Here is a 14,775-nt window from a genome sequence, read left to right on the forward strand (position 1 = left end):
TACCTTCGCTTAAAAAATAATTTTTTTAATTGAATCACTGTGAGATACACTGTTACAAAGTTGTTTTCAGTCATAGCATGAGCCAGTACTTATCTCTTCACCGGTGTATCATTTCCTGTTACCAATGCATTACCTCCTATTGTTATTCCATATATATCACAGATATGTGAGATCGTTCACTGTTTGCCTTTCTTCTTCTGACTTACTTCACTTAACATGACATGGGATATCAGAGATCGAACCCAGATGAGCCGGTGCAAGGAAAGTTCCTTACCTGCTGTACTATCTCTCCAGCTCATACACATACTTCTTTTTTTTTTTTTTTTTGCTTTTTGGGTCACACCCGGCGATGCTCAGGGGTTACTCCTGCCTCATGCACTCAGGAATTACTCCTGGCGGTGCTCAGGGGACCATATGGGATGCTGGGAATCGAACTCGGGTCGGCCATGTTGGCTGCGTGCAAGGCAAACGCCCTACCCGCTGTGCTATCACTCCAGCCCCAACACATACTTCTTTTGTGTATGTAGCATGGTGCTTATTCTTTTGCCTTTTAAGATTTATAGTTTGGTAGACAATTTAACTTCTAAAACACGAAGAAAGATTACAGATTAGAAAAAATCTAGGTCAGTCAATGGAATCTGATGGTTTGAATGAGTGATCTTACGAAAAATTTTAAACATGGGATATTTTATTTACTATTTGATTAAATATTGGAGTTTTGCCACTATTATGACAGTGATGTTGATAACCAAAGTTTGATTATTTTTCAGTTGTATGTGTGATATCACATTTTTGGGGCTCTAGCTTATTATATTAAAACTAATATATTTGTGGACTGTTGTAATTCTGAGGTGCAGAGCCAGGAGTGACCCCTGAGCATCGCCGGATATGTCCCCCAAAACAAAACACCCCAGAAGATTGGGAGCTCAGTATTCTTAGATGGAGAGTGTGTTTTGTGACATTTGATGTACTATACAGTAATGTAATTTAAAATTAATAAGTGTTCTTTTACTCTCTTACACAGGGCCAGTGGCTGTAGGACAATTCCACCGGTCATTCCGGCGAGATAGTTTGTCTCCATACTCCTACGTATCGACTTCATCCCACAACCACAGTACTTTTCCTCTGAAGGGTTTAGATCGGACCCCGATTCCTCCCAGAACATGGCAGAACTCCCTTGGGATGCACCCAGGACAAGTGGAAACGTCTCCCACTTTTTCAGATAAAGGGGTTCCATTTCCTGTACTGCAGAGGTTTCCGACTGAGGTTACCTATACCCTGCAGCCCAGCGCCACATCTGTACACGTTCAGCAAGGTCCTCAAACAATGGTCGGCTCTTCCCAAAAATACAGTAACTACACACCCTCAGCACAGTACTCCCAGGCCTACTATCCAACAGGTATGAGAAATTCAAGTTCAGTGGCTTTTTTTAAGGTACTTTATAATGAGCATATATACGTGTTAAATGCATGTCTATATACTTAAGTAAAGATGATAGGACTTTGACCTAAGAAATGTCAAAGATTTCTTATCAGGACATATTTTTAAGAATATATATGTCATTGTGTTCTTAGTGATGTGAAAATTCTGTTGGTACATGAATGTTGGTACATGAATTTTTAGTGGAACTTTTGTATCCTTCAAATGTTTTCTAGAAACAAAACTAAGACTTAGTACACCAAACCTTACTACAACCCAGCCCTTGGTGTGGTATTTCGTTCTCCTTAATATTTATGTACACATTATGCACTGTAGCACTGTCCTCCCGTTGTTCATCGATTTACTTGAGTGGGCACCAGTAACAACTCTATTGTGAGACTTGTAGTTGCTGTTTTTGGCACATCGAATACGCCATGGGGAGCTTGCCAGGTTCTGCCATGCAGGTGGGACAATCTCAGTAGCTTGCCGGGCTCTCTGAGAGGGATGGAGGAATTGAACCTGGGTCGGCCACATGCAAGGCAAATGTCCTAACCACTGTGCTATTGCTCCAGCCCATTATATATTTCATATTTTTAAAGTTTGTAGGTTAATTACCTAATGAAATAATTTGTGTCATAGAAATGAAACCTAATTAAAAAAATCATACTTCACCTTAAAACTAAAATATATTCTTTAGTAAGAGTGTGTTGATGGTATTTTGTTCTTTAAAATTTTTTTCTGGGTGCCATATATGACAGTTTCCAGGGTCCTTGCGGTGACAGGGATCAAATAGGGAGCCTTGCATATGCAAAGAAAGTGCCGAATTTTATTATCTAAAAGAAAAATTTAGTTTGTCAGTGCTCAGGGCTTGCTCCTGGCTCTTCACTCTGGGATCACTCCTGGCAGTGCTTGGGGAACCATATGGGGTGCGGAGTTCGAACCCGGGTCAGCTCTGTGCAAGGCAAGTGCCCTGCCTGCTCTACTTGCTCTCTGGTTCCTAATATTTTATTTAACACAATTATATAAGTATTATTCTTCCTTTTCAAATATAATTTTTTTTTAAATCTTCACATCTTTATAAAATAATGTAATTATCTTCATTTTATAGATTAGGAAATCAATCACACAAAGACAGATGCAGGGTTGGGGGCCAGCCCTGGGTAATCTGGCTTAAATCCATTATTAACATCTGTGTTCTGTCTCTCTAGGATTTTAGTTACCTTTGAGAGATGCTTTTGTGGTATGTGCCTTCCTCAGAATTAATTCCTCCCCGTGAGGGTAGACCACAAGATTTTTGGAAGGAGTACTCTTTCAATGAGCTCCCCTTGGTTATTGATTCATGCTAAGATAGCAGAGAGATTATAGTGTAGTTGTAAGAGTTGGAGATCCAGCGTGGAGCATCCAAGGAATGGGGCTGCTTGAGTCAGAGCAATATAGAGTCAGAGCAATTTATATATTTATATATATATATTTATCATAAATGATAAAATATATTAAAAACTATCTTTTGGGGCCAGAGCAATAGTACAGTGTATAGGGTGCTTGCCTTTTAGCAGCCAGCCCAGGTTCAATCCCCAGGACCCCATATAGTTCCCAAGTGCAGAGCCAGGAGCTAAGTCCTGGACACAACTGGTGTCACCTAAAAACAAAAACATAGGCATGGGACTTGCCTTTTACTCTCTTCTGTATCCTGCTACATTCTGGCAATGTGCTTATCTATAAGGATTCTTAGTAAATTTTTTTTTTACTTTTTTTTCTTTTCAGAGTCAAAGTGACACTAAGTGAATTATTTCATGTCATTCAGCCTCAATTTTCCTTTCTATCAATGACATATTTTGAGTTAGGGGTTAATGAATTTATGTGAAGCGACTTTGTACCATTTAAAAATTATGTATAAAGGATAAAATATATTAAAAGCTATCTTTCAGGGGCTGGAGCAATAGTTCACTGGGTAGGGCATCTGCCTTGTACATAGCTGACCGGGGTTCAATTCCTGGCATTCTATATGATACCCCAAGTACTGCCAGGAGTGACTCCTGAGTGCAGAGTCAGGAGTAACCCCTTAACATTGCTGGTGTTGCCCCAAACAAACAAAACTAAAGCACTATCTGTAGCACTGTCCTCCCGTTGTTCATTGATTTGCTCAAGCAGGCACTAGTAACGTCTCCACTGTGAGACTTGTTGTTACTGTTTTTGGCATATCAAATACACCATGGGTAGCTTGCCAGGCTCTGCCATGTGGGCAGAATACTCTTGGTAGCTTGCTGGGCTCTCTGAGAGGGATGGAGAAATCGAACCCAGGTCGGCCCTGTGCAAGGCAAATGCCTTACCCACTGTGCTATTGCTCCAGTTCGAGAGTAGTGAGTGGTTGCAAAGTCAACCTAAAGTCAACAAAAATAAATAAAACTTAAAAATATTCATCAATATTGTAAAAGCTGTCTTTCAAATGAGGTTAGATACTAATTCCTCAAAGGCTAAACTAATTTGTAAAACTGTAAGCTTACATGATGTATATGGAATATTTTAATTTTTTTAGTTAAAAAAGGTATTGTATCATTTATTAGTGTTTGGGCTACACCTGGCAGTTCTCAGGGGTTCTACCTGGCTTGGTGCTAGGGTATCAATCCTGGTGGAGATTGGGAACTATGTGCTGGGGACCAAACCCTGACTTCTCACTTGCAAAGCATCTGCTCCTTTGAGCTCTCTCCCCAATCCCATTTTAATTGTTTTGGAATTATCTCTTGGGCAAAGAGTGTTGCTTGTTTAAGCCACATTTAAATTATGAAAATTTTTATATTTAGTCTCTTTTGGTTTGCTTTGGTGCCTTACCTGGCAGCATTTTGGGCTACTCCCAGCACAGTGCTCACAGGATCACTACTGTTGATACTCGGGACCGTGTGTTGAGGTTGAAACTCTTAGTACCACATGAAAGGCATGCACTCTAGTCTTTTTTCATGTTTTTTGGTTTTTGTTTTTGGATCACACCTGGTAGTGCTCAGGGCTTACTACTGACTCTGCACTCAGGGATCACTCTAGGTGTGCTTGGGGGACCATATGAGATGCTGAGGATTGAACATGGACTGGCTGTCTGCAGGTAAATGCCCTACCCACTGTACTGTCACTCTGGTCCCAACACTCCAGCCTTATGAGCTGTCTCCCATCCTCCTGCTTCTAATTATATATTAAAATATGTAAGTAATCTGGATTTTGGAGTTTTAAGATTTTTATAATGTACTTATTCTTGTGCTTGAGTAATGTGTTGTCAGTTTCTTTGAAAAAATTATTATTTTTATTATTTATTATTATTATTTTGCTTTTTGGGCCACATCCCTGCAATGCTCAGGGGTTACTCCTGACTCTGTACTCAGGAGTTATTCCTGGCAATGCTCATGGGACCATAAGGGATACTAGAGATCGAACCCTGACCGGCCACATGCAAGGCAAACACACTTCCCCCTGTACTATTGCTGCGGCCCCAACGATTTTATTTTTAAGGAAAGACATGGCTTAGATACCTAGGAAGTTCTCTTTAGATGCCAGAAAAAGAACCAAGCAAAACCACGACTATGTTTGCCTTCCTATTTATTCAGATAAAATACACATAACATAAATCTACCATTTTAATAATTTTTTTTATGTAGGAGTACTGCTATTTATTCAGCCACTGATTAGCTGATTGAATTGGGCATGAACTCCACCTTACTTTTTTTTTTCATTTTTTATAATTTTATTTATTGAATGACCGTGAGAGCAGTTACAAAGCTTTCGGCTCTAAGTTTCGGTCATACAATGAAACACCCGTACCTTCACCAGTGCCCATTCTCCACCACCCAAAACCCCAGTATACCCCCATCCCACACCCTCCCCCTACCTATGGGGCAGATGATTTCCACATTACTCTCTCTCTACTTTTATCACATTCAATATTTCAACACCACACCCACCATTATTATTTGAGATTTTATCCCAATACTCAGATCTGCTGAAAAGGCAACAGTAGACAATTTGTGTTCTATTGCTGGTTATGAATAACATATGATGTCGCATGGGCTGCCGTAGGGCCATGTGATTTTGAAATTCTGAATTTTAACACTTAAATCTGGAGGGATTTCTGCCAAAAGCAGAAACTGGGTTTCAAGATTTGCTCCTGAGTCTCTGGGATCATGGCCGTTGAGCAGCTTGATGAGGAGCCAGAGAGGCTGTTCGTGGGCGATGACTTGGGGTCTCATTGGGACAGGGAGACCAGGACCGGCTCCAGCCCCATCCTGTGATGCCCAACAAGTTTCATCACACCCTTTCCCCCCTGGGGTGGCCTGGCAACAGTAGCCTACTGCGGGGTCCGGATGCATTTCTGCTGAAAGCCACTGGGTTTCGAGATTTATTTCTGAGTCTCTGGGATCATGGCCGTTACACAGCTTGATCAGGAGCCAGAGAGGCCGTTCGTGGGCAATGACTTGGGGTTAATCATTTTTTAAAATGTGCACTTTAATGGCATTTTAATACTATCATCCCTACCATCCATCTCTACATCTTTTTTCATTTTGCCCAACTGAAAGACAGTTCTCATTAACCATTAACTTTGTACTTTTCCTCCTTTTCCTGTGGAAGCCACCATTTTATTATTTTCTCTCTATGAATATGACAACTTTAGAAAACTATAAAACTTTTTTAAAAAAGATGAGAAATCACACTATATTTGTCCTTTTGACTTATTTTGCCAAGCACAGTATTCTCAAGATTCGCTGATATTGTAGCATGTATCAAACTTTCCTTTTTAATTTCAGAAATATCCCCTTGTATATTATTTACCCATTCTCCCATTGTAGACATTAGGTTGCATTTTACTCTTTGATGATGCTGTCAGCATGAGTGTGTGAAGGGCTGGAGAGATGGTACAGAGGGCAGAGTGTCAGTGTGTCTGCACCTCACATGGCCCCGAGCACCAGAGTCAGGAACAAAGCCTTGAGTTCTGCTGGATATGGCCAAAATTTTTTTTAAGCATTCTTTAAAAAGTGGGGGTGTACATGAAAAATCAGACACACACTGTTGGAGTGTGTGTCTGATTTTTCACTTCTTCCAGGTGTAAGAATATCCTTTATTCACCTCCCCACAAATGAGATGTTGGAGTTTAAACTGATAGAGCAATTTATCTTAAAATTAGATGCACTCTGTGCTGAAACGATAGTACAGTAGGTAGGGCATTTGTCTTGCACATGGATGACCTGGGTTCGATCCCCAGTGTCCCATATAGTCCCCAAGCACTGCCAGTAATTCCTGAGTGCAGAGCCAGGAGAAACCCCTGTACTTTGCTGGGTATGGCCCAAAAAGGCAAAAATTAGATGCACTGTTTGTATGCTTTAATTTTTTAGCATTTATTTTGGAAATCTCACTACTGACAGTATACAAATTCTAATATATAACATTTTAAATTGCATAGTTGAATTCTCTCCACAGGATAAAGTATATCTAGATTTGTTTTTTCTAATCTGATCATCTTATGTTTGAAATATAATTCTTTTCATTCTTTTAATTTTTCATTCTATATGCAGTTCTGTGCCTTAAGAGAAATAACACTACCTTCAAGAAGACACTAGAAAGTCTTTATGCAAATAAGTGTTTTTGGACATCTTATAGCAAAAAAACTGAGTTTTATAAATATTAGTGTTTTTACAGTACATTATAATGCAAGCAATTTGTATTAAGCACAAGTTACATTTCTGTTAGCTAGGTTTTCAAATTCAATAAAATTGTTGTGCTTTTTCAGTTTTGTTGGCTGTACAAAGTAGAACTATGTTGGTAAGAAAATAGCCATTGAGAATTTTCAGTTCAGCTCTTTTTCTTCACGCAGGTACCTCTACTCTTGTTTTGTTTCTGGCTGCTTTAGAGATATTCATGATTTTGCTTCCTTAGGTAGATACTAAATTGGCTGTGTACCAATATACTCTCCACTATGTGTTTTAGTTTGTTATTCAATGGCATATTTTAAGCATACTATAACAACTGTTGAAATGTAAAAAAATTAGAACATACCAATTAGAAAAATTAAGGTAATAACTTTAATTGATTTATTTGTAAGGAAACACTTTCATGGTGCTTCCCCCCAACGCTTTTTCTTTTAAATTTAATCATAATGAATTACAAAGTTATACATGATCAGGTTTCAAGCATAAACTGTTCCAACACCAATTCCTTCACCAGTGTCCACTTTGCTCTGTTGATCTCGAGTTTCCCTCCCATTCTTCTTTTTCTTTCTTTTTGGGTCACACCCGGTGATGCACAGGACTTACTCCTGGTTCATGCACTCAGGAATTACTCCTGGCGGTGCTTGGGGGACCATATGGGAAGCTGGGAATCGAACCTAGGTCAGCTGCGTGCAAGGCAAACGCCCTCCTACCCGCTGTGCTATTGCTCCAGTCCCCTCCCCTCCCTCCCATTCTTGACCTGCCTTTGTGGCAGGCATCTCTCTACCTCTCTCTCTCTTTCTTTCTTTCTTTCTTTCTTTCTTTCTTTCTTTCTTTCTTTCTTTCTTTCTTTCTTTCTTTCCTTCCCTCCCTCACTACCTCGTCTCTTTCTTTTTTTCTTTCTTTCCCTCCTTCCTTCCCTTTCTTTTTCCTTCCCTTCTTTCCTCCCTCCCTCCCTCCCTCCCTCCCTCCCTCTCTCCCTTCCCTTCCTTTCCTTTCTTTCTTTTCTTTCTCTCTCTTTGGGGTCACATCCGGCAATGCTCAGGGGTTACTCCTGGCTCTGCACTCAGGAATTACTCTTGGTGGTTCTCGGGGGACCATATAGGATGCCAGGGATTGAACCCGGGTCAGCTGCGTGCAAGGCAAACTCCCTCCCCTCCTTCCCTACAGCACCTGGAAGGCACTGTTTTAAAAAATAAATTTTAGCAACCTGGTTTGCAATACTGTTACCGATGGGATTTCATGCATAATACTCCACCACCTTTTTCAGCACCCTTTCCTCCTCCTGAATGACTACTTCCCTCCTCCATTGCAAGGGGCGGGAAACACACACATAACACACACACATATATATATATATTTATAAATAAATGTATTTATATAGAGAGGGAGAGAGAGAGAGTGCGAGCGAGCACACACACACCTATACGTGAAGAAAAGTTCTAGCTCCTAATCGCCTAATTGAGTTTTATTTTCCTGCCACTAGGGGGCTAGGTTTTCTTTAACTTAAAATTCTAGGGAAAAAATTACCATTTTTTTCCTGGAGATTTGATTTGGCAAATCCTTCAGACCATTCCTTGGTGTTTTGATTTTTAAATTTAACTTAATTATTTGGATATTTATACATTCAAGTACCCATGGGAATAAAATTAAAATTCAAACTTTTATATTGTGTGTGTATGTGTGTGTGTGTGTGTATGTATTTTTTTTTTCTCCTTTTTGCCCCCAGTGCTAGGAATCAAACCCAGGGCCTCACCTATGTAAGGCTCTCCTGCAGAGCAGCGTCAGCTTTTAAATCACTGGACTTACTAAAATGATGTTATTCAGAAACTGTCAACCATTATATTTATAGCTAAACTACTTCTGCCAATCATTTAACATTTTTCTTTTATGTGAAAATTGATGCATATTCTATGTATACTCCTGTTTTATTTATTTTATTTTTATTATTTTTTTTATTAGTGAAACACCATGAGGTACAGTTGTAGATTTACAAATTTTTGTGCTTGGGTCACAGACCTCCCGCTGTTCATCGATTTGTCTTGGGTATCTCATACAGTTCATCATTTGGATTGAATCATTTACATTACATAATATACGTACAGCACCTAGTTCTGTGCCTGGAACATGGTTGGTGCAAATGTCATCCTCTGTTTAATCCAAAAGTGTGCTGTCTTAACTGGTTCTCATTCGTTCTAGAGAGTCTCACTCTGGGAAAGAGGAGATTCAACCTAATAGTAGACTGCATCTGTAAGTATAATTGTCCCAGTGCATAGAGCTCAGTCTTTTCATGGTTTTCTACCTATAAAGGGAAAATTTGGAAAGTTTCTTTCATCAGTGAAAATAATAAGCTGATGTTTATTGATTACGTATATGCTAGTAATTTTCTCAGTGCTTTTTGCAGATTAACTCATTCCTCACAACGGTTATCTTAGATGAGTACTATTCACTACTGTTATTCTTATTTTAATGGGATGCAAGAACTAAGCCTCAGAGATACTAATCATGCTCAATTTTACACAGATTGCCAACAGTTTAGAGCTGGCCTCTGAAGCCATGCAGTATGGCTCTGAGTTCCAAGTTCCTGGCCCACCTATCTCAATGATTAAAGTGTTTTGTTTTTGCACAGATTCACTGGATGTTTAACTTTAGTAATATTTGGAGAGTTTATTTATTTTATCCCTTAAAACACCTCCTCTCTCAAATGGTTGTGACAATTAAATGATTGATTTTAGTATTCCAAATGCTTTTATCTTTCAACAAAATGGAATTAATTTCAATAAGAATATGTGTTTGATTATAGAAAAATGTGTGGGTGCTAAAGAAATAATTTATAAAAGTAAACATGACCTTCTAAAAGTAGTTTCTCTGTTTTCAACAAATGACAATACCTAATTGGACAAAATGCAAGTTTATTATAGCCATGAGGGGAAACTTGTGGGATTTCTCCGTTCCAAGTTGAAGGAGGGAAACACGTTGAGTGCTGCAGGAGGCTTCTTTTAGTTGATGCTATGTCTGTCTTTGGATTTGTTCCAGCTGTGCTACAATGCTGTTCTCCTCCTACCCACATGGATGCTCTAAGTAGTTGTGTCACTCCCACTGCCTCCTCCTATGCTCACTGCAACTACTTCCAGGTAAGATTTGTGGAACAGTAGACAGACATACTCTGTGCTTTATATGAGCTATTATTGGACTAATGGAATTTTCGAGTGTACACTTATCTTTATGAGAAGCCAGCGTAAGTTGTGATTGTGGCCTGAATTTTATTCAATTAAAAAATATAAAAGATGTTTGAGAATTTATTTCTGTGCTGTCTACTATTGGAGCCACTAGCCATATGGGGCTCTTTAACTTTAATTAAGTTCATCTCTCAGTCACACTAGCCACTTTTCAAGCGCTCAGCTAACAGTCCAGTGGCCACCCAAAATCTCTGTAGGGAGAGAATATTTTCATCATTGTTGAAAATTAATTTGAACAATGCTGTTGTAGACTCTTACATGGTAGAATCAATACTAGATAAACTCTACAAGTATTTATGTTACCAAATGAAAGATTCTTCTAATATGGTCCGTCTTTTTTTTTTAAGGAGGAAGGAAGGATGATGTCAAAATTCAGAAACTGAAGTGATGGTCCCCTTCACCTAAATTTAGATCCCATGTTGTAAACAATGTCCTTTAATTATCTTATCATTTATTAAAAATAGGTGCTTTGATTTAAATATTTTAAATTGCTTTTTGTCAAATAAGATTAAATCCATGTTTTGTATTTTGTGATATAATTGCCGTAGATTGGATTTTGTGTTTGTCTTTGATATTATCTAGCTGAGAGAGCTTCCATTTGTAAGAAAATAGCTAGTGAGTGTCAGTCCAATACTAAAAAGAACATTCCTTTACTTTTCTATAACTTCTACGTGGGAAGTTAAATTATAATCCTTTTGTTGTTTGAAAAATATGTATTGAGAGCAAGGGAACTTCATTGGACATTTTTGATCCTGGGAGGGTTTTCCAAGCACTGTTTGGGTTACCCAGAGTCATTCCATCAACCGCAATGCTGGAGTTTCGTTCATGGCCTAGCAATGAGGTGCTTCTTAGATCCAGTGTGCTGGGGGCTCCTAGGGCTATGTCTAGCTGTTCCCGTCAGTGGGGGCATGGGGTGCCAGGAATCTCCTTGACCCCTACTTAGACCTTTATTTTTTCAATGCTAGAGATCAAATCCAGGGCCTCATACATGCAAGACAGACTCTCTACAACCAAACCACATTCTTGTACCTAGTTGGACATTTTGAATGTCAGATAATATTGGGCGATGGTATTTAAGTCTAGTCATCTTCACTAGAAGAACACACACACACACATGTGTATATCTACATATATCTATATATCACAGTCTCATGAATTAAATGCACTCGTTATATTTAATGACCCAGACATTTCCCTGATACATAGATACACACTAAAGATACTGTGATACCACTTTTGTCTTTATAATTTAGTGCTTAGTCTTGTCTCTGCACTTAAGGATCACTCATGGAATTCCAAAGTTCAGATCCAGTTTGACTGTGTGCAAGGCAGGTGCCCTACCTGCTGTACTATCACTCCAGACCTGTATTTATATTTAAATAAACCATTTTAAATATTTAAAAAAAATCTCAATATAAAGATAATAGATGTTTGCTATAAGAAAATACAGATCAGTAGATATAATTTTTTTCATTTAAATTTTGTTTATTTTTGGTTTGGGGGCCACACCTGGCAATACTCAGGACTTACTCCTGACTCTGCACACAGAAATCAATCTTGGCAGTGCCCAGGGGACCAAATGGAATGCTGGGGTTCGAACCTGTGCAAGGTAAAAGCCCTTACTTGCTGTACTAATCCAGTGCCACATAAATTTTTTTAATAGAATAAAAGGGAAAGGAATAAAAGGGAAAGTTTTAGAGGCCATCCTGGAAATAAATGTTAGTTTATTTGGCTTGTCGATATTTGTGAGAGTATGGTAATGGTGAGTGTAATGGTATAGGTTAAGAGCAAGAGCTCTTGAGTCATGGAACCTGCATTTGAAATCGGGCTCCCTCAAGTTATTTCATCGTGGTTTTACATAACTTGCAAAATTTTACTGAACCTTTTTTTTTGTCATTTGGAAATGGAAACAATCACATTTCACAGACTTATTGTAAGAATTAAATGTTATGGGGCTGGAGCAATAGTACAGCAAGTAGGGCATTTTGTCTTGCATGTGGCCGACCCGGGTTCAATTCCCAGCATCCCATATGGTCCCCCGAGTACCTCCAGGAGTAATCCCTGAGTGCAAAGCCAGGAGTAACCCATGTGTATCGCCAGGTGTGACCCAAAAAGCAAAAAAGAATTAAATGTTATTAAAAGGGACATATAATACTTTGCATGTAGTATGCACTTTGCTTGGCATATAGTAATAACTCAGTTATACTGTTGGCTCAAGTAAACTAGCTTGATGTTCATGCCATTTAAATTTCCATTATTTAGCATTGGTGATATTCAAGTCATTAAGAATCATTATTGTGTCTTATAACATTAACCTATGGCATGTTTTATTTTTATTTAATTTTCCATTTTTGTGCCACACCCGGTGGTGTTCATGGGTTATTTTTGACTCTGTGCTCAGGAGTGACTTGGCAGTACTCAGGGGACCATCGGCAGTTCTGGGAATTGAATTGGGGTTGACGATGCAAAAGAAGCATCTTACCTCCTGTACTCGCTCTCCAGCCCAGGGGCTATTTTAATCATAACAGGTTTAATCATAATCATCTCAGATTATAAACATGTATTTTGTGTTTATAATGTGTTATATTTGTTAAATGCATACTCTTTGCAAAACTTTGCATTTGGCAAAATTAACTTTTTACATATTTAATAAGTGATTTATGTTCATAGCTTTAGATCATCATCAGACATGTAAAAGGAAACCTAATCTATACATCTTTAAGGTATCGGTCTAAAAATGACAGCTACTTTTAATTTGTTGAAAAATAATCTCAGGAACAAAAGATATTTGTTGTTACACATATTTTTACCCGGATCATTTGGAACAGACTATCCATACCTTTCCCAGAATCTATAGAATAATTGGTGAACTTGTGCGCATCCTGTGTCTGAAATTACCTCATTACACTATTAAATAGTATGTGAAAAATACAAGTGATATTTTTGTTTGTTTTTAATTAGTTATCATTATTATTTTTGTTTTGGACCACACCCAGTGGTGCATTGGAACTCCTCCCAGTCTGGTGCTTGGGGAACATTTAACTCTGGGGATCGAGGGATAGAACCAGCCTCCTACTTACAAAGCATGTACTCCAGTCCTTTAAGTTATCTGCCTCACCCTATGAGTGATGTATTTGTCAAAATTAATGGGAAATTTTTGGTATATTGACATTTTTCAGCAAATAAGTATTTGGGTAATAGAGCCTTTGATTTTTGTATTCTTTGAGTCTATAGTCATTGGTCTATTCCAGTGTTAAACAACACAGTGGTTTTGACATATAATAGCTGCTAAGTAAATGCCAGCAGTATAATTGAAGCCACCGTTGCTGAAAAATCTGGCATTCCCATCTTCTTGATGAACTTTAAGTTTAATCTGTTTATATTTAGCATTCATCAGCCTTAAGTGTTATTGCTTTCCTCCTTAATCTTATTTGATTTTCTATCCAAACAGTCCTGTTTTCTCTCTTCTCAGAATCCTCCAATGCAATCCTCCTATCCAGTTGAATTTCTGCCTTCTAATTGGCCTTGCAGTGCTACTGATGAAAATAAAAAGACAGAAGTAAACCTAGAGGCTGTTTTTCAGATAGTAGATGAGTTGCATTCCTCCCCTAAATTGGAGATGGTAAAGGTGGAGCCTGTCGAAAATCAGTGTCCAACATCTCAGTCTAACAGAGGCCAACACATCCTAGCTAATTCAAACAGCAACAACCCATCTGCCACGAGTCAGGCTAGCCAGCTGGAGCCACTTACTCCTGTAGGCTCAGATATTACATCTTTTGTGGTTGGAACAGAACAAGCAATTACCTGCTCTCTACCACAGTCACCTGAGTACATCTATGCCATCCACACAGCTCAGCCTGTTGAAAATACTGCAGTGCAGGAATCTGCTGCTCTCCAACAAGCTCATGTCAAACTGAAGGAGCAGCTAAGTCATAATCCATCTCCATCATCAGTAGTTTATGTGCAGGAAGGGCTGCCATTCAGCACACACCAGGTAAGGGAACAAAATAAAAACCTGAATAAATCCCACAGTCCCTCATGCTTCTTGCTAAAGACCACCATCGGGAAGAGTTTGATGAGATTTTATTTGGGATCAGTGCCAGTTAAGCGTTGCAAAAGGATCCTCTCCCCATGGTACTGCCTGAAAGATTCAGAAAGAGGCAACCTTAACTTCCAGGCATCTTCCTTCCATGTGGTCTGAAGTCGTTGTGATGGAAAATTAGTTTGAAAGCATCACTTGACTTCCTTCCCATATCTGAATGGACTGGTGGAGCCTGTCTGATAAAATAATGCCGCAAAGAAGGGATAGTGTATATAATAATATCAGATATACCAGGACTTCTCTAGCCTTCTGTCGCATGAAGGTAGGAAGGTGACTGGAGGTTTTTAAATACTTTCTTCCAGTGTTATTGAATTCTAATTTGACTCATTAGCAT

The 14,775-nt window shown here is 38.8% G+C and overlaps 2 protein-coding genes across 2 annotated transcripts in view; both read left to right on the forward strand.

The window, feature by feature from the left end:
- SUPT4H1 (SPT4 homolog, DSIF elongation factor subunit) overlaps positions 1 to 14,775 on the forward strand; it is a 133,531-nt gene that overhangs the window by 6,813 nt on the left and 111,943 nt on the right. The window lies entirely within an intron of this gene.
- Positions 1 to 14,775, forward strand: part of HSF5 (heat shock transcription factor 5) — a 49,248-nt gene that overhangs the window by 6,787 nt on the left and 27,686 nt on the right. Inside the window, exons 2-4 of the mRNA XM_056127756.1 lie at positions 1,025 to 1,399; positions 10,137 to 10,234; positions 13,812 to 14,333. Of these exons, the coding sequence (XP_055983731.1) occupies positions 1,025 to 1,399; positions 10,137 to 10,234; positions 13,812 to 14,333 (995 nt within the window). The remainder of the gene's footprint in view (positions 1 to 1,024; positions 1,400 to 10,136; positions 10,235 to 13,811; positions 14,334 to 14,775) is intronic.

This window comes from Sorex fumeus, unplaced genomic scaffold, assembly GCF_029834395.1.
Source record: "Sorex fumeus unplaced genomic scaffold, SorFum_2.1 ptg000063l, whole genome shotgun sequence".
NCBI classification, from domain to species: domain Eukaryota; kingdom Metazoa; phylum Chordata; class Mammalia; order Eulipotyphla; family Soricidae; genus Sorex; species Sorex fumeus.